Source organism: Cydia amplana, chromosome 23 (assembly GCF_948474715.1).
Source record: "Cydia amplana chromosome 23, ilCydAmpl1.1, whole genome shotgun sequence".
In the NCBI taxonomy this organism is placed as follows: domain Eukaryota; kingdom Metazoa; phylum Arthropoda; class Insecta; order Lepidoptera; family Tortricidae; genus Cydia; species Cydia amplana.
This window is the reverse complement of record NC_086091.1, coordinates 10,811,197-10,831,977: the sequence shown is the minus strand read 5'-3', so window position 1 is coordinate 10,831,977 and position 20,781 is coordinate 10,811,197. Positions and strand designations below refer to the sequence as shown.

At 36.4% G+C, this 20,781-nt stretch overlaps 1 protein-coding gene across 2 annotated transcripts in view; it reads left to right on the top strand.

The window, feature by feature from the left end:
• LOC134658781 (hemicentin-2) overlaps positions 1–20,781 on the top strand; it is a 559,330-nt gene that overhangs the window by 493,525 nt on the left and 45,024 nt on the right. For both annotated transcript variants that reach the window (XM_063514419.1, XM_063514420.1), the window contains exon 7: positions 16,972–17,129. In XM_063514419.1, the coding sequence (XP_063370489.1) occupies positions 16,972–17,129 (158 nt within the window). The remainder of the gene's footprint in view (positions 1–16,971; positions 17,130–20,781) is intronic.

The window sequence follows — 20,781 nt, the reverse complement described above, 5'->3', positions numbered from 1 at the left end:
CTTCAGGTTTAACCGGTTAGCCCCGGATTAGTGGGCCTAAAGGGGACTAGCTAAGGGGCCCACAGATTACCAGTTCACCGGACGATATCAGCCTGTTAGTTTAACGCAAAAGGTGACAGTAGATGAACTGGTAATCTGTGGGACCCTTATAGCTATTGACACATTCACTGCCAGGGCGAGCTATGTGCTACGAGCGTAGCCAATAACACGGCTTTTCCCATTCGTAGCGAAAAACGCCTACGAATAGAGAACCAGCCTTGTAGTAGTAGTAGTAAAACACTTTATTGTACAAAAATCAGAACAAAACAGGAAAAATAACATTCGTCATTAGTACAAAGGCGAACTTATCCCTCTAAGGGATCTCTTCCAGTTAACCTTTGAGCAATTGAGGGAGAATTGGAGACGGTAGACATCCGTACTGTACCAACGGCGCAAAAAAGGAAAAAAGAAAATAAATTAAACAATAAAAAAACGAAAAGTTTCTACTTTACTTAAAATATTATAATATTAGTAGCTTACCTACTACAAATATATACATATATATACAACTAAATACGTATATATTCTATAATAAATATATTATTATATACAAAACCTACAATACCGCACACATCCTTCAAATTAATTTTAAGTTTCGTTTGCTAGCCATAACTTTTTTAAATTCGCCTTTAGCCTTGTCACCCCGTATATTCGTGTATGTATTTGTGTATCTTTTAGTGTGTATAAGAAGCCATCTGAGAGGTATTATTATATGCCCACAAATATATTATAAATGTTGTGTGATCTAATGCATTAGTATTAGGTATAATGATTTGAATTTGATTATGTGCTACAGAATCCAGCCTCAAATTAGCTCACACATCACAAATCTCACTCCCAACTTCGTTCCTAAATCACCCGCTAGTTTCTAATAGGTATTAGCTGAATTAAATGAGTTTTTCCTTATCCGTATAATTGCGACCATTAATAACCCCGTATCTCTCTTAATGAAAATTTATTCCGTTGCTAAATTAAACTGGAAAAAGTCGAGGTTAAGGCGACTTGGGTCATATCTACGTCATAAGTGTCATAACGTCTTAGAATAGATAATTTATATTATAATACATCATCTTCATCCACCCGCCATTTCGTTCTAAAGATGTTAAAAATTTCATTCAATCCCATTTCCTTTTTCTTAGCAGTTTCAAAAATCCTTTCTTACTAGACTTTCATTACATTTGACGAATTTCAAGATTCCATTTTGATTTGATTTCTAAGTAACAAAACTCTTTTTTTATATAACAAGTTTCAATAGTGTAAAAACCAGAAAATACTAAAAAAAATACCGGTTTTCGGTAACGGATTTGAAACAAGACTTTATATTTTAACAAGCTTTTATTAGGTCGACCTGTATGTAACTATGTAATGGAATCTAAGGTAACTAATTTAACCATCTTCCAAGGATCGTAGCGTCATGAAAATTGGCAGCTGTAAGTATGTAGTTCTGATGACAATACAATAATAATATATGGTACTGTCGAACTGATCTGATGATGGAGACAGGAGGTGGCCATAGGAACTCTGTGATGAAACAACGCAACCTAATTGTGTTAGGGTTTTTTAAAATTGTCTCGATGAGTATTAGTTGTCTGTCGTAAGAAAAGTACAGTCAGCGATAAAAGCTTGTACCAAAAATTATTTTTTTGCCAAAAACTTATTCTCTTGTTTAAATTGTATGATGGCAAGTCTTTTTAGAAATAACTCGTACTCGTACACTAAAACTATTAAATAAGATAACCAATTGGGCCTTAATTTTATTGAAAAATATTTGAATGGATATAAATATTCTATAACCACTAACTTATAGAAAAGTTGAACTGCCTACTAGTATGACACCAAAAATTACAACAAAACTATAAAACGATACCTATATACTATCTCGTTTTCCCTCCCTCCCTTAACCGTTTAATCTAAGACGTACAACCTAACAGATAATAAAACCAATGGAGTGCAAATAATTACATTTTATTTCACGAACACTGCAACAAATGGCCTCCTTCCACCAAAATTATCATTCCAACAGATCATTGCCAAAGACACCTTTTGAAGCCACCTCTCCCCTATTCTTAAAAATCCCGGCCTCGCCGGTGTTAACATTTCTCTTTGTAGAATTTACTTTATGATTGCTGATAATATTTTTTTCTTTTGTGCTCCATTTCTTTGTTCTGTTTTTTGATAATTATTTTGTCACGATTAATTCTGTTTTATCTCGCGAAAGGAAGGTTTTTGAATTCTTCTTTATATTGCGAAGCTTAAATAATTGGAAGAGTGTTTTTTGGAAATATTCTGATGCGGTTGTGTTTTAAAAAGGTAAATACTAAATACCATCACGGCTTCCATTATGGTGGTGAGATAATCTCTTGCAGACGCAAATATAAATATGAATTCCACAATTTATTAACAATTTTGCTAAGGACAGATAAAAGAAGCCAATTTCCCAGCAGTGGGACATTATAAATAACTGGCAATTAAAATAGTTTTATGAACATTGAAGGCTAAATGGCTCTAAGTATTCTATAGTGACTCTTCCTAGTAAGATAAGTAGATAGAATACTCTTTATAAGTATATCTCAGTAAGACAGTTTAAAGAAAATAATTGATTAAACAGGTAGAAAACAGGAGGTTTTATCGCTGAAGAGCGATCTCTTCCAGATAAACTTTGTGTATCAGAAACAAATCATTTCAATGCTAATTACTAAATTAACATTGTTTTTCTTATTTCTCATCATACTAAGCTGTACTTACTTTCGTTACTCTATTTTCATAGTTATATTTGTGTTTATTACGAATATTTTGTTCTTGAAATAAATGTATGCTTTTTTATATATCTAAGTATGTAGTTTTCCAATAAAAAAGGACCTATATCAACGCCCACATTTTAGTATACTATACCATAGTATACGCTCGTAACTTTCCTTAGGTTGGAGCTACGTTGATATGTATGACACAAAATATTATGACATTTTTAACCTAACAGAACTAACATTACATTAAGAATATTTCCATTTTCGACGAGAATTATGTAAATCTCTCGAATTAATTACCTATCTGAAGTTTGAGCTACACAAAAGAAAAATACAGACAGATTAGTACTTAATATAGAATTTCCAACAAAGCTAAGACTTTAGTAAGTTAAGCACCAAATTAATAAGTTAAACAAAATTTAAGACTTAATTACAAGTTACAACTACCCCAGACTTGCAAAGTAATTCAATTTAATGGACATGTTACAAAGTACATGCTCAAATCCCTCTCCCTACAATGTATCGACCCTCGATATTGCAAGGTGGTAAAACTCTCGACCTCCATTAGGTTTAGTGCTGGGATGAGGGTTATCGATGGATCGTGCTTACATAAAACTGGACTTGGTTTTGTATGACTCGTCGATTTACGTAGGAAACTAGACATAATATCTTTCTTGTTTAGATTTATGATCCTACCACTTCGTCTCTTTAGTATTAGGACTACTTATAAACATTGTTATTCTGGATGAATGATCAAAAACTATTCATTTAACTTTTTTCTTGATAAGACATATTTAATGTTTTTGCATAAACTTGGATTTCTTTTTCAATAATGCTTTTATTTTCAAAACATTTATGGATTTCATTAATAAATAACTTCTCTGTCTAAAAATACACAAAACAGTAAGTGTGTATACTCATACCGTAAGCCAGCAATTTGGGATTTTCATTCACTTATGCTGAGGTCATAATTTTTCTGCATTGCTCACATTGATCTAGGTTTTGAAAACTACATTGAATTATTACTTCATTACTTATTATTAATATTCCAAAAATCACTTATATTCACTGAATATGAATAGTTTTTAGACCATATTCGTTTCTTTGTCTGTGTGTATTATAGATTAATAATATATATACTTAATAGGTGACCAAGACTAAGAAAGGTACACTTAAACCATAGCATATTTATTTTATGTATTCACAAATTATCATTTTCATCAAACCTGCTAACAAAATGCATATAAGAGTGGCTTGTACAATATCATCGACTCTACTCTTTTTATCAATCGCCCATATTATCGATACGTCGCCCGCCCTGGCCCACTATCTCGCCACTTATTAGCTATACATTCCGGCAATTTATCGGGTGGCTGAAAATTGGCCTGGGCGCCTAAGTGATGGTGTAATGCCATGCAAGCAGGGCCGGCATTGACAGCTTCCAGTATACTTTTCTTAAGATGTTATCAAGATTATAAATAGGGTTGAATTTGAAGGGAGACGTGTTGAATTTTATAACTATAAATCTAGTTAAATAGATAGAAAATGAGCAATTTATCACAATACATTAGAAACAACAAAAAAAACAACGGGTTGCACTCAGGGAGTGCCGCAGAAGTGAAAACTCAATGACAAGTGCAAAATGCACTATGTATAATTCAGGTAAACGCCATCTAGCGTTAGCGTTAATTACTTGAAACCCCAAAGCACATCACTGTTAGTACTCGAGTTATATTAATACCAGTTAGAGCGAAACTCACTAGATTGCATTTAAATCAATAAAGAAAAACTCAATGACATTACATGTAACAGTTTTTCATGTAATGTCATTGAGTTTTTCTTTATTGATTTAAATGCCATCTAAATGAGTGGCCATCTAAATCTTACGGTCACGTGATCGTCTTACGCTGTCTCGAGTTTAACATTTTTTCCCCACCTCAAAAAGTGTACAGCGCCGCCAAAGAAATTTTCACTTCAAAATATATGGAGATAATAAAAAAATAGAAGACCTTGATGTTATTTTTTTTTTAATTTTAAATAGGAAAAAGTAATGGTACCATTCGATTCCTTAGGTACATTATATTTAAAAAAATATTGTAAAGCAATCATATACGTAAACGCAATATTTCACCGACAAAATCGCAGTTTCCTTGTTTTCCATACATCGAAACGGCTTCTAACGTTACATGATGACGACACGATGTATTGTCATTTTGTTAGAAGCGTTTCGTCAGTAACGTGCGGGTGCCAGACTTTAACCATCATCTGTGACTTTTGTATCATGACTTTTGACTTTTGTCTGTTGTATCATTAAGACAATGGGTCCCATACAGACATTTGATGCTCAAAACAAACCTGATCGACTGATACCACCTACCATACCTTACCTTGATACCTTGTATATTTTACGAAAATAAATAATTTTAATTTTATTTTTATTTTTTTAATTTTTTTAATACCATTCATAAAAAAATGACAAATACCTATTGTCGTGACCTAGGTCAATATGTGTAAGATTGTCACATCATATTTATTATTTGCAACTCCATTTTGGATTTCACGGGCCTATAAATCCCGGTCTTATGATAGGCTTGCGTTGAGATATAGATCCAACGGGTCTCTAATTGTTTCCCAAAAAGTTTTAAGTCATAATTTATTGTTTGCCCGCATTTTCGTTATAATTCATTTGTTTCAGAAACGCGTCACTTTTCAGGATTACCATAAAACAAACCTAACCTAATCTATCTATCGAACGAAAATCCTGAAAAGTTAACGGTTTCAGTTTTATGACTAATTATATGACAGTTTTATACTATTATGACAAACAATACATTATGACTTAAAAATCCAGCACGTAGAGTCCCTTTGGAGAGCTTTTTAATGTCATGTAGATTTTTATTAGCCTATTTGGTGTCCCGCTAATATTGGGCAAAGGCCTCCCATCGTTTTCTCGGCATTTTCCCACCATTTGGGGTAGAATGCATTCAAGTCGTTCTGCCATCTCCTTAATTTCTTATGTAGATTATTCACTTTATTTATTTTTGATCTTAGGTTAGGTTATTTTATAATATGGATATAAAAATAAAATACAAAAACACTTACAAAAACAATACAAAATACATATAAACACATTATAAAAAACATAACCTAGGGTGCCGCCGGCAGCGGGGCAAGGCCCAAGCTACCGGTGGTCAGGGCTGCAGAGAGAGGAACCGGCGGACTATCCGCGCCGTGTCCAAGATCACCGCCTTCTGCATCTGACCCTTGATCCAACCACCTAGCGAGAGTCTCTCAAGATGTTGGTCGAGACTCTTCATTAAACCGACTATCGGGACGATGATCAATATTTATTTATTATTATTTCATTTACAGTCCGCCCCTGCCAAACTCCCGGGCAATATACTACAGCGCCCAATAAAGTGATAGTTACTGTCGGAACTTGCCCGATTTTAGATTTCAATGTTAGTTCCTGAACTAATCTGTAGTTAAGGGTGTTTGATAGAGGGTTGCGCTGTCTGAGGGTAATTCATAAATTAAATATTTACAACGAAACGCTTAACTAAAATGAGCAATAGTAGAAAATTTACCATGTTCATTTTTGTTAAAAGCAATCAACATTAATATAATTAACGAATTTATGGCCACAAAAAAAGAGAAATCTGTTCTCTCGATTGCGCATATTTTACAACTTATTTTTTTTTGTACTTACATGGAAAATTAACAGCGCTACATATATCCAGAAATTACAATAGAATCACAGAGCCAATTACTCACTCACTTATAGAAATACAATAAATTATAAAAAGTTTTTATAAAAAGTTTATGTATTATGTTAACTATTTTTTATCATTCATTTACCCAAAACCAGATATAAATATGTTTTGGTATCATTCTTAAATCGACCTAGCTCCATATTAAGCAAAGCTTGTAGGTACTAGGGACTATACATAGATAACTTCCATAACTCAGAAACAAATATTTGGGATCAACACAATAAAAACCCTTACTGGGATTCGAACCGGGGACCTTCAGCTTCGTACCAACTACGCTACGGACGTCGGACACCGTTATATCACAGAATAAAATAATAGTACTAAGTACAGAAGACTCACTCTCTAACAAAACGCGTCTGTTACGATCAGCACAGATATGGCCGCTAGGTGGCGACAGCGCCACGCGCGGCTTATGGCTTTCCCCAAAATTGGGGCCGGAACGGATGTACTTTTAGCTACCTGTAGCAAAGCGACGAAATCGCGGAGTGAGACACGCCTGGTTATATAACTAAGATGTTTTATTTTTTGAAGTGAAAACTTCTTTAGCGGCGCTGTGCACTTTTTGTGATGGGAAAAAATGTTAAAGTCGTAACAGGTGTCACGTGACCGTAAGACGTAAGACGGTCACGTGACCTGATTGAAAAACTGTTACTTCAATGTCATTGAGTTTTTCTTTATTGATAGTAAATAATAAAATAAAGGTAGTAAAATGCCATCTAGTGATTTTCGATCTAACTGGTATTAATATAACTCGAGTACTAACAGTGATGTGCTTAGGGGTTTCAAGTAATGCGACGAAATAACGCTAGATGGCGTTAACCTCAATTATACATAGTGCTGCAGACATTTTGTAATAGTGATTGAGTTTTCAATTCTGCCGGCACTCCCGGAGTGCAACCCGTTGTTTCTTTTGTTATATCTAAACATTACCCATAACCGATATTTGAGTTTAAATAACACCACAAACTTAAGTTACAATCTTCCCTAAGGGCAAAAGATCTACATTAATAGGTTAGTTTATTACTGTATCGGGTGTGTCAGTTTACAAGCGTCGGGGGGTAAGGCGCCGTAACTTTACAATATTGTTCACAATTTTAGTGACACCATCTTGCTATTATGGCTCGTGAATTTATTGCTCAAATCAACGCTCAATTTTGCCAATAACTTTCAGGAGTGTTCAGAATGTTCTGATTTTAATAACAGTTTATGATCTGGATTAGTTGAGAGTATCTTTTATTTTTTGCCATTTTTAGGGTTCCGTAGCCAAATGGCAAAAAACGGAACCCTTATAGATTCGTCATGTCTGTCTGTCTGTCTGTCTGTCTGTCTGTCTGTCTGTCTGTCTGTCTGTCTGTCTGTCTGTCTGTCCGTCTGTCCGTGTATGTCACAGTCACTTTTCTCCGAAACTATAAGAAGTATACTGTTGAAACTTGATAAGTAGATGTATTCTGTGAACCGCATTAAGATTTTCACACAAAAATAGAAAAAAAAACAATAAATTTTTGGGGTTCCCTATACTTAGAACTGACACTCTTTCATCAAACCTATACGTGTGGGGTATCTATGGATAGGTCTTCAAAAATGATATTGAGGTTTCTAATATCATTTTTTTTCTAAACTGAATAGTTTGCGCGAGAGACACTTCCAAAGTGGTAAAATGTGTGTCCCCCCCCCCCTGTAACTTCTAAAATAAGAGAATGATAAAACTAAAAAAAATATACGATGTACATTACCATGTAAACTTCCACCGAAAATTGGTTTGAACGAGATCTAATAAGTAGTTTTTTTTTAATACGTCATAAATCGCCTAAATACGGAACCCTTCATGGGCGAGTCCGACTCGCACTTGGCCGCTTTTATATATTGTGACCTTTTTTGCCACTTTTGTGTTATTTCTAGTCAGGAACGCGAGCCCTTTTCATCCTTATAGAAGAAAAAAAGTGTCCTAATATTTCAATACATTTTTCAAACTTTCCTTTTTGTTATCGCCATACAAAGTTTATGGGGAAATGGTAACACAATAGGAAAAATCTCTGGGACCTTTATTTATCCTATTAGGATCGAAAGAGCTAGTGATTCTGAGTAGAAATAACACAAAAGTGGTAAAAAAGGTCACAATATATAAAAATGGCAAAAATTAAAGAAACGCTCAGTTATGGATCTGATCTGGCAGTGTCAAAGGTGACATTTCTTCAAACAAAAACGTCACTTCTGACACTGACTAATCCAGATTTAATTCTTGATTTTAATATTAAAATCAGAATACGCCTGTTTGTATAATTGTTTGGAGGTTATGTCTTATTGGTGCTGTATTGAACAGGCGTTTACCAATTCAGGACAAGTTAGAGCACTAACTAGTAAGGTGCATTGGGATTATTCCAATAGGTTTTTGTGAGAGTAGAGAGTACTGTTCGTGTTCGTGACTGGACTTGAAATGGAAAGTCACATTTTATAAATGTTATCTATTAAATATTTCTTAGCCTAATACAGTAGAGTCCGATTAGTACGACTTCGCATATAACAACCAACCGCTTATAGCGACGTAAGTATAAGCACTTGTTTGGTTTTAGTATGAGCGAAAGTACAACCGTTTATTACGACTCCGCTTATAACGACCGACCGCTTTTAACGACGGAAATTGACACAAAATCCGTCCGTCAAGTCCGGTTACAACGACGAGCAACGTAATTTTTACAAATAAATTGTTGGTAAGAAGCTTACTCCGTTCCGCGCACCCAACTCCCCTCCCCCCTTTGCCTATACGCAGCAAGATGAAAAACTGTGACTTTTCGTAATCTTGCAAACTAAATAAAACCCAATTCGCATTATTCAATTGAGCTTAAACTTCACATACATAATTATGTAAGTTGGGTGACAATGCAATATTTTGGTACCTTCGAGCTGGAGGTGGCCATAGGAACTGTTTGGTTATAGGTTGGTTGTTGAAACAAAAGTAAACAGTCCGCAATAAAGGCTTGAGTCAAAATTGAAATTTTTGACAAAAAAACTTATTTATTTTTTTATTGTCACCTTGATTAGATCCCTAAAATTTACGACTTTTTATTTTACGGGATTCGTGTAATTTGCGGATGATGAGTGAGTACGCGAACCTACAAAAGTGGCTTCTTCTAAACACACAAGTCTCTGCATTTAAGACAAAGTGTTGTAATACTAACGTAAATGAATATTTTAATCAAAATGTTTTATTTTTTCGTTGATTGTCGCATAAGTATTAATAAATACAAAATGATGTCATTATTTTGATTAAATAAATATATTAAAATTGGCAGTTCGTTTAGTGCGACGACCGGTTAGTACGACGTAATATCAGCGGTCCCTTGGGCGTCGTTATAACCGGACTCTACTGTAATCGGTAGTGACTGCCTACGGAGCAGGAGGTCCTGGGTTTGAATCCCAGGGCATTTATTTGTACCTATGTTTACTACCCACATGAATGCCCTCTGGGATCGAATGTGAAATGGCAGTTGCTTGCGTAAAATCTAGTGCCAACGCCAATTCTTGGGATTAGATGCCAAGTGGACCCGGCTCTCATGAGCCGTGGCAAAAAGCCGGGGTTAACACCAGGAAGATGATGATACAGTTAGTTCGGAAACATAGAACTGTGCCGTTCCCGAGAACGTTTTGTGTTTTGTATGGGAATTGTTCTCGCTCGAGAATATTCCCCATAGTAAACGGAGAATTTTCTCGCGAAAGACACAACTCTAGTCAGGGAATCACAACTTACAAACATTTAATGCCAGCGAACTGAACAAATGACAACCAATCTAGACTAATATCAATATTTTTTAAATTAGGAGATCTTTTTAAATTTCGGAACAGCCTCGTTCGGAATAACCCCATAGCACCGCACTTCCGTAATGAATGTGCTCTTAGGTGAGAGATTGGGGCAAGATTGAGCCAATCTCGGTAACATCCTCGCGTTAACCAACAAACCTCTCAAGATATTACACGCAGCGCCATGACGTACAGTCAGCAGCAGAAGTTGTTAAGCGGGCCAGGTGTTCAAAATGATCTGGACGCGACTTTATTGTTAAGAGAATAAGAGCATGTCGAGGTAATTTTGAACACCTCGCCCGCTTAGCAACTTCTGCTGCTGACTGTGCACTATCAGAGAGAAATACCCTTTAAAGTGATGTTCGGATTTAGACTGCACCTGCAGCAGCACTACTGCCGCAAATGTCAAAATCTATGTTGGTACCCGGAATTTTGACGTTTGACATACACACGAGTGATCATATTTTAAACCGTTTAGACGACAACGATTTCACTCACTTAAATTTTTTGGCGCTATTGGCGACAAGTTTCGGGCCTGTCGGGGGTCCCCTCCACGCCTCCGGCTTTTTACATACACTCTAGGGGTAGGACAGACAAGACCACGTGGATAGTGGGGTGCTCCGATTCGCGTATGGGTTAGTTAGACTTAAAAAAATGCGTTTAAGTCTTATTTTGAAAATCACGAATTACATTATTTCGAGTTTACAAAAGATCGAATTTCTGAATAGCGAATTACTTTATTTCCGATCGGTCAATGATTTTTCGGAATAGACAAATTCGGAAAAAATATTTTCGGATTTTTTCTAAATCGGAACTTTAAGCTTTCGTCCATATGAAAATCGGATCTTAAGTATTCGGAAATAGCACAGTCGTGATTTTCTTCTTTCGTGGTTTTCAAAGTAATTTCGATATTTCGGACATATAAAAAATCGTGATTATGAAAATCGATGTTATGAAAGTCGGAAAAACATATTTCGGAATATTTGGGTGTTCCTGATATTATTATACGGGATCCTTCTTTTACTTTTAAGGCACAGAACCCTAAAAACATTTAATCAAAGAACACATTTCACCACAAAGGCTTGTAATGTGAAAGTGCATTTTCCATTTCAGCCTAAAATATACCGCGAGTACAAAAAGTTGTCAAATTAGGGCTCACAAAATCACATCATAACCCTTCCGCGGCCCAATATCGGACCCTTCATCGTACGAATAGGGAGGAATAAGGAATAAACATAGGAATATATCGACGGTTATAGGTAACAGTGCAATCATCACGTTTGAGATGAGGATATGGGACAAAGTGTAAGTGTGAGCGGGAGGAAAGCTAACCGCAAAATGTAGGTAGTCGAAATGGAAACTATAAATTTAGGGACCATTAGATGTGGAAAGCCACAAATAGTAATTTATAGTTTAGGCTGTTGAAAACCAGAGATGTACGAGGATAGCGAGGGATGTGTTTCTTAAGAACCAATAGAAAATTTCTGACTAGACACTCTAGAAATAGGGTCTTAAAGGAACTAAAAAAAAAGCTATCAAGCCAGCCATGCTCCAAAACTGCTGACTACTTTCCCGGAAAAATCCCAAAACTATCCGTTCCCAATTTGTAAACATTACCCGTAAATAATGGCGTGGGCGGGGCAATTACAGCGCGCTGATTGGCTGGCCGGGTCGTCCGGCTAACGCGTTAGTGACCCCACTAATTGAAATTATTTTCCTGTTATGATTTATACGGTGAAGGGGTGATGATTCGCCTATTGGTACTTTTAGGTTGGGATTGAGTCGTTATTAGTAAGTTGGGATATTACTGATTGTGTATTAGAGGATGTATGCAGGAAACTATTTTTGTCATAAAGGTAACGTTCGGTTCAGACAGCTCCAGCATTACTGCAGCAGCCCTACGCGATAACATTACCATCTTCACCACATAGATGGTTGGCACGTTGGCAGGCCCAAACTGTGCGTTTCTCCAGAAACTTCCTGCCTCGCACAGCTAAACTGTGGAATTAACTGCCGCCTGCGGTATTTCCGGACCGATACGACCTTCAAACCTTCAATAAAAGAGCGTACTCCCATCTTAAAGGTCATCTTGAATTTATATTAACTTTTATACCACACCATCATCCTCAGGGCCACCGAAATCTCAAAGTCACCCAAAACCGAATCAGAGCACCCTACTTGTCGACGTGGTCTTGTCTGTCCTACCCCTAGAGAGCGATACGAAATCGGAGGCACGGAAAGCAGAGAGCAGGAGCCACCCAGATTCAAAGGCCTCCCCCGTCCCACGCGCTCCTAATAAGTCCGACGAACTCCAGATTTGATGGACACCCAACGTTTTTCATAGCTTTGATGAGCAGCGCCACGCGTGGTAAATTAAAGAACTCGATAAAAATGCTGCAGCAAATGCAAACGCTTAAGGTATTTTACAAAATGCCGACTCTTTACAATTTGCCTTCTGCAATTTTACAATTTGCCTGCCACATCTATATTCTATAATCGATCTATGTATAGCTTTACAAAAACCAAAGCTAACACAGCGTATACGTATTCTGACTTCCAATGTCACCGTCATAAAGCTAGTATGAAGACAATACTTTACGTCGTTTATTTGGTGACGGCAAAAGGCTTTCTATTTCGAGCCCATACATATTTATTGGAGCTGTCAACGCCCACGCGATTGGCTTCTTTCAAAACCTTGTAAAGGGCATTTCACCAGTGTCACTTACAAAAGCTACTGGTTTTAAACTATTTCAGAGCAAGGAGATTTTCAATTAATCGGGAAAGTTATTTTTAGGATTTTATACAATTCTGTTCTTGGTGAACATCCCGAAAACGGTTTGACGGATTAAGAATTTTTGTACTTAAGTAGAAAGTTTTGGAATATCTCCGTCTCCATGACATTCTTGGCTTAACTTAAAAATGTGTTGTCATTCTCAAAAACGATTCTTAATCGTATTTGAATGAAAAACCTATTTTACTGTTCCTAGAGAAAATTGGCATGAACACCGACATTACCAAGTAACCAACGTAAACTGGAAATAAATTATTCAAATAAGTATGTACACACATTTTTGAAGTTCACATAAATCTAAAAATTCAACCTCAAAAAATGTATTCTCCCTTCAGAGCCCGTACCATAAGTCACTGACAGTGTCAAAACTGACATTTACGCTATCGAGAACGTAATTTACGTTCTATACATCTCGTTTGCACTAATATGCGAGTACGAGCGAGATGTATAGAAAGTAAATTACGTTCTCGACGGCGTTTATGTCAGTGACAAACTGATGGTAGCCGTACAGGCCTTATCAAAACAAAAACGTTACTACGTTTTAAAATTCAGCAGACGCCCTGTTAAGTGGCTATCGGTCTCACATATTGAAAAAACGAGCAAAGTCTCCGAAAAAGTAATAGTATCATCGAATTGAACTTTATGACAACTACACAAATAAAGCGCCTGGCTTTCTTTTTCAGAACTCCTAGTGTAAACTTCATACCTATTTATATTAGTTTTAATTTTTCTTAAAGATACTGTTTAAATAAATGTGAGAAAATTGGGAATTTGATCATAACGGCATTTCTTTTCTCACATTAGAGAAATAAAATTGTCTTTTCTGTCTTGACCATGGAAACGATGCATTCTAAAAAGCGACATCTATCGGTGAATACAGTAACTAATTTACAGTATGTACAACACGTCTCCTACGGCAAAATTTATTCAAATACTTAACCAAAAACGTCACTTTTGACAATGACTATCGTCGGCCTGAATCGCAAACCTTAATCAGACCAAATTTTACAGCAGGCACAAAAAATTCATTACCAAAAATTTTGCACGAAGTTTTTTTGAATGTAAATTTCCTTAAAATGTTGTTTTTGTATGTTACTTTATCACGAAATAAATGATTTATGATTATGAAAAATCAGTATTGTATCGCTGTGACATCTTATAAGCATTGTTTGAATTGAGCCGCTAGCCTTATAAAGCTTACTCGAAAACACTTCCACACGCACTTATTGTATTTCCCGGCTAGATTATTGTCCTATACCCGGACGGGATATCACATCTATTGCCCGGAATCCCGGGGGACGGAAAAAATGCTAGATCAGTAACTATTTTATGTCTTTGGGCTGCGAGATGTGTGGTGCTGCGTTTGGATATGTTCCAGTAGTAGGTTACAGCACATTCATGTGTGTTTTCAATCTAGATACTTATTTTATTTTTAGATTAGTATTATTTATTTTTAGATTTGGCTTTTAAGGTTTATAGTTTAGTTATCAAATAATCTTTTTTTTAAGATTCCAATATTAATTTAATAATATTAATAATAATTTTTGTCACGGCTCATGGGAACCTGGGGTCCGCTTGGCAACTAATTCCAGTACCTAATTGCCGTGGGCACTAGTTTTTACGAAAGCGACTGCCATCTGACCTTCCAACCCAGAGGGTAAACTAGGCCCGTATTGGGATTAGTCCGGTTTCCTCACAATGTTTTCCTTCACCGAAAAGCGACTAGTAAATATCAAATGATATTTCGTACATATATTCCGAAAAACTCATTGGTACGAGCCGGGGTTCGAACCCGCAACCTCCGGATTGCAAGTCGCACGCTCTTACCGTTAGGCCACCAGCGCTTTTTTTAAATAATAAATAAATAATACAAAATAAATTTCAATACCCTATAATTCGAAAATTTCTAGTGAAAAATACTGTTTCTCCGAGACTAGGTGGACAATGTTGTCTTCAAAACGTCAGGGGTAATTTAAATTTAAAAATTAATACGCGATTAAGTGCCGGTTTCGTAAAGCAATAAAAAAGATTAAGTTGAAAAACTTTTTTAGTTTTATTATATTAGTCTGGGCATGACAAACAATTCAACTTTAACTTACAGCTAAAAAAGGAAATTGGGTATTCTAGAATACGCTTTGAAGTATATAAAAACAAGTCTCAACTCAATCACTGCATAATTTAAAGGTAAACAAAAACTTTCATAAACATGCCGCTCTTAAAAAGTCTGAGAAGCCAGACGCCAGATTTACACCACTTAAGAAATTCTTAAAACAAAATCCGCCTAGAAACTTCAGTCGAAAAACAAGCAAACCTGGCGGTCTAGCATGAGTAGCGTTCTCCATAGATCTGGCGCGACTTCAAGTATGGAGTCGCGCGCGAGAACGCAACTCATGCTAGACCGCCTGCTCTACTAAAGTTGTGTACCTCAATGTTTTAAGTCCTAGTCTTCTGCCATTTAAAGGTTGGAATTGCTTTATAGCAATAAGGCTGCCTAAGTTTTAACTTGTAGATGTTTAATAGGCTACTTTCCTATATACTAGTCAAATCAGCCCTAGTAGCACGTTCGCATTTTTATCGTTTATCACCATGCCTGTCACGTTCTAACAAGTATGTAAGTGCGAAAGTGACAGGCATAGTGATAGTCGATAAAAATGGAACCGTGCTGAACCCGCAGCTTTTTTTAAACTGACAAAACGATTTGCTAATACTCGTATAGAATTTATATGAAAACGAGTATAGTGACGTCACGGTCAACTCACGTACTTTTTATATTTCTATAAGATTTATTAAATAGATATTGTGTTTAAAAATAACTGCTGTCTATGTTTATCTAATAATTATCTGGTGCTTTATTTCGTGCACGGTGTGAAATGATTTATTTTAAGTAGAGGAAACTTCCCTTTTTTACGTGCATTTTCAACCGGCTTCAAAAATAAGAAGAAGGTTATCGATTCGTCTGATTTTTTGTTTTTGTTTGTTATTCGATTACTCTGCTTTGGTAGGTATATAATTAAGAGATGGTCCCATTTTATGGCTCGTTTGTAACTCCGCCACAGCTTTTAACTCCAACCAAAAAACAAGCTAACTTGACTAAACTGTTCTATGCAACCGCTCGACTAAACCGTTTGAACGAGGCTAGATACATTATGACCCCTCTGTAACTCGGAGTAAGTTCGGATGGGATTGTACTTCTGGGAACGCACTAGAGCGAGGTGAACTTTTTATTTCGTATTAGATACGAAGTGGCCCTCGACAGATTTGCTATTGTTATAGAATTCTATACGTTTCCAATAAAGCTTGGGTCTATCTGAAATCTGAAGCGTGAATATACATTCAAAAGATAGATAGTTTCTGATTTAGGTAGTATTTCTTTTCTTATTATTTATTTATTTTTCTTACTTCTATTTAATTAAAGCTGTAACTATGTTTCTGGTGTTTCTTTTTATATGTCCAAAGAAGCATACACATACGAACAGTCATGCTCCGTGATTGTTACGCCACTATGGTTCTAGCTAAATTGGACATTCCATAGCGTAAGTATGGATCAACCAATTTAGCTAGGACCCTAAATGGCGTAACAATCCCGTGTGGTACGTATTAGTAGTAGTAGTAGTAGTAAAATACTTTATTGTACAAAAAGAAACATAAAACATGAAAGAACACACATCATTAGTACAAAGGCGAACTTATCGCTTTCAGGGATCTCTTCCAGTTAACCCTTGAGCAATTGAGGGAGAATTGGAGAACGATAGACATCAAAGCTGTACTAATCGGCATAAAGATAAAAGATTTAAGAAAGATTAATGCTAATCCACAATTTTTTTTCCAGTCCCCCCATCGAAAGTGGAGATAATCGGCGTCGGGGACCACGTGACTCAGGGCACCACCCTCACCATGACCTGTGTGGTCAAGGGGGCTAACCCACCGGCCGTCGTGCAATGGTACAATGGAACCACGCTGCTAGACTCTAGGCAGCAGGACGTTAAGGTACGTTGATAACCAACTTTTTAGTATTCCATATTAAAAAGGGAAAAGTCGGTCAAGTGCGAGTCGGACTCTCGTTCCAGGGGTTTCGTACATTACATTCGAAGTTCGACTCACGCTTGACTACACATTTCTGATAGGTTTTCCTGACATCTATAGGTAAAGAACTATTTTGTGTATTTTTTTTCAAAACTTTAGACCCCGTAGTTTCGGAAATAAAGGGGAGAGGGGGGGATGGTCGGACAGACAGACAGACAACCACGACGCATGAGTGATCGGTTTTTTCCGTTTGAGATATGGAACCCTAAAGGAACCCTTTCGGGATGACTCGCGCTATTAGAATGGTCTGAGTCTGGCCGAGGAGTCCAACACCTCGTTTTCTTTCCAACCAAAAATGTAATTTCTTCCCCACATTGCCCTTGGTGCCACAGATTGTACAACTAAGTAGATTACTCTTGAAGAAAATCTTGACCTATCAATCCTATTATTACATTTCCAAACTCCACACCACACACCATCTCAAAGCGAACTAGACTAAAAAAACAATACCACCATCCAACAAATCCCATTCGAAGTTAAATCATGCGATGATAATAACTGTAATTTCGCTTAGCAACCGAAAGCGGCATTCGGACTAAAAACCTATTTTTGATATGCTATTGATATGTTATTACTGTACCTGTATGTCTTCATTTCGAAATTAACTAATACATGAAACAGGACTTAAAAGCAACCTCCATGTCGGTATGTTCAGCAATTTACAGAAATCATTGAAAATTTGCTACACTCATTGATAAGTTGATAACCATTCATTTATTTAATAGTACGAGTGTGACGATATACCTAGTTAAACAGGCAACACATAAAACAATATCTAACAACAAGATTAAATACAACATCAGATAGAATAAAAAAAGTAAAATATGTAGTAGACTTTTGTAGATAAGGACATAATTATCTATTCGAGTTACAGTCACGCATTTTGAAACAATCAAGTAACACGGAATACAAAACTCCGAAACCAATATTTTTCGCTGAACATAGGTACATACAATGAGGGTTCAATCGGTATTAGTTTTAAAGGTCTTTGCAGGCTTTCATGAAAACCATACTGAAAGCGACACCGTGTATAATTATGATGGATACATCTTGTATTATGTCAAAATGAAATCAAAACGACATCCATTTGTGAGTCCGAATCGGCTCCCCGGGTTATCTGCCTTAATGTGCGACTTCACTTAATTTAACTTAAAGACGGTTGCGAATTCGTCTTCATTAAGAAGGAAACTGTTTTAGGCGGCTGACACACAAATGATTTGATAAGATAAAATAGAGTTACTAATGTGCTGCAGAAAGTTTTTTGACATATATTTGTATTGCATAATGTTACTTGGCAGAAATGTCGTTTGGCAGAATTATACCTTTCGCATAGTATCATTTAGCATACAATCACTTCGCAGAGTTTTATAATCCAGAACCATATTTTGGCATACTGTTGATGATCATAATAGTATTTTAAACGAATATTGATTTCGCAGATAAATATATTGCATACTATTTTGGTGGCATAAAGCTATCAAGTTTAATTAAAGGTGATGTTATAAATGGTTTTAATTGACTTACCAATGTGCTGCAGTACCTAGTATGCTCTAACATAATCTGTTTTTATGACAGTTGATCTTACTTTTCTGGTAGCCGTTCGTTTTAATAGGAGGTCTAACCTAACCTAACCTATTTTTCTGACAGCCATTCGTTTTTGTAGGAGGTCGAAGCTCTAACCTAACCTAACCTATTTTTCTGACAGCCATTCGTTTTTGTAGGAGGTCGCAATTCTAACATAACCTAACCTTCTTTTCTGGCACACGTCCAATTTTGTTGGGGTCGCAGTTCTTACTTAACTTAATCCACTTTTCTGCTAGCAGAAAAAATCATTATGCCATAATAAGAGTATGCTGCAGGATGGTTATGGTACATAAAATTATGCTAAATGAAAGTCGGCAACAGTAATCTCCTGCTTAATGATATGCTGCAAAATGTATTGTATGCGTAGTAAATAGTAATGCCAAGTAATAGTTATGCGAAATTATCATTCGACTAAAAGTATTTCTGCGATACATGTTATGCGATATGTATTTCTGACAAACAATATTATGCCAGATAAGGGGAACCCGATAAAATAAGATAAAAGATTTTTATTCGTGACGATCACAAAACATGTACGGACATGTACAGACAACAACAGCAAGAAAGGAAGAAATCAATAAGAGTGCATCACGAAATGTGGGTCCATTTCGTGATGCTAGTCAGCATAATGCTAGCTATGAAGCCAGCGCTGGTCTTCCGTAGGGCCTGGTAGGGCCCATTCGGTGATGCTGACGTTCGGTGGTGGTGTTTCGGTGATTTGGGTGTTGACTAAATAATATTTAAGCGCGTTTTTATGACTTTTTCGTTAAATCCACTTTAGTTCACTGCATAATTATTCAAGCTATCAATATCATAGTTTAAACCATATTAAGGGCTCATTTATACGGGTCGAGAAATCGCATGCAAGTTTGATTACATTGCGTCGTTTGACCGGTCGGCTGAATTGATGTAACCTCAATGGTCCGCAATGTAACTAAAATCGTATACGAGTTCGCGCGCCATCTAAATGAGCCCTAAGAGCAAAACACAAAAAAATATTCTTAAGATAACTTTGCCATTTTCAATTTCAACCGGAAATTTACTTATCATTTGAAAATCATTGTACGGCTGCCGGTATAGTAAGTACACATCTTCACCGAATGCCTCGAGCACGTAGAATAACGAATTTTCTGGCGACTTCCTCGCGATAATCAAAGCGAAGGTGCCTGACGCTTACGTGCGACCAATATTAATATACCGGACTATCAGAGACACCACTGAATATTAATACTATGAATCAGTAATATTATACTAATAAAGAATTAATTGACCTTATTGAGGCTTATTGGTAAGGTATCTTTATCCATAACGAATTAAGCACTAGCAACCGAGTGACATTAGTACTTGAGTGATAGATGGCGCTGCCAATTGGGCTGAGTTACAAGGGTATCAAGTGGTTCAAGCGAAGACACGGACAACTAAATAATTAATGAATTTCCTGGCGACTTTCTCGCTATAATCAAAACGAAAGTGCTTTACGCTTACGTGCGACTAATGTTAACATATAATACTGGAGTGTCCGAGAAATCAGGAAGGTGGATTAAGGTTTTTATTACTAGGCAATAAAGAGTGGGAAGCTGGGATCGCCAAATGCCCGATTCGAACAATGCTTATAAGATGTCACAGCGATACGATACTGATGTGGTCACTTTTGACACTGACAAGAATCGGGCCGTAAAGGTACCGTTCGTATTCAGATCGCACCAGTATTACTGCAACATTATTACAGCGCGTCACCCGTATAATTTAATATAGGTAATCTAATCACACTCTCCAAAATACTTTCCTCAGACTAAAACCTAAAAATTCGCCCTAATTTCCCCCAAAACCTTTAATTACTGGAAAAGCTGACATCTCACTCGGAACTATTATTTCTCGAAAACATTATCTCAGACCCGCAGCTGTATTAGTCCGGCGAAAAAATTCTTGGACAAAAAAAAGAATTAATCCGACCATTCTTCACTGTCATCTT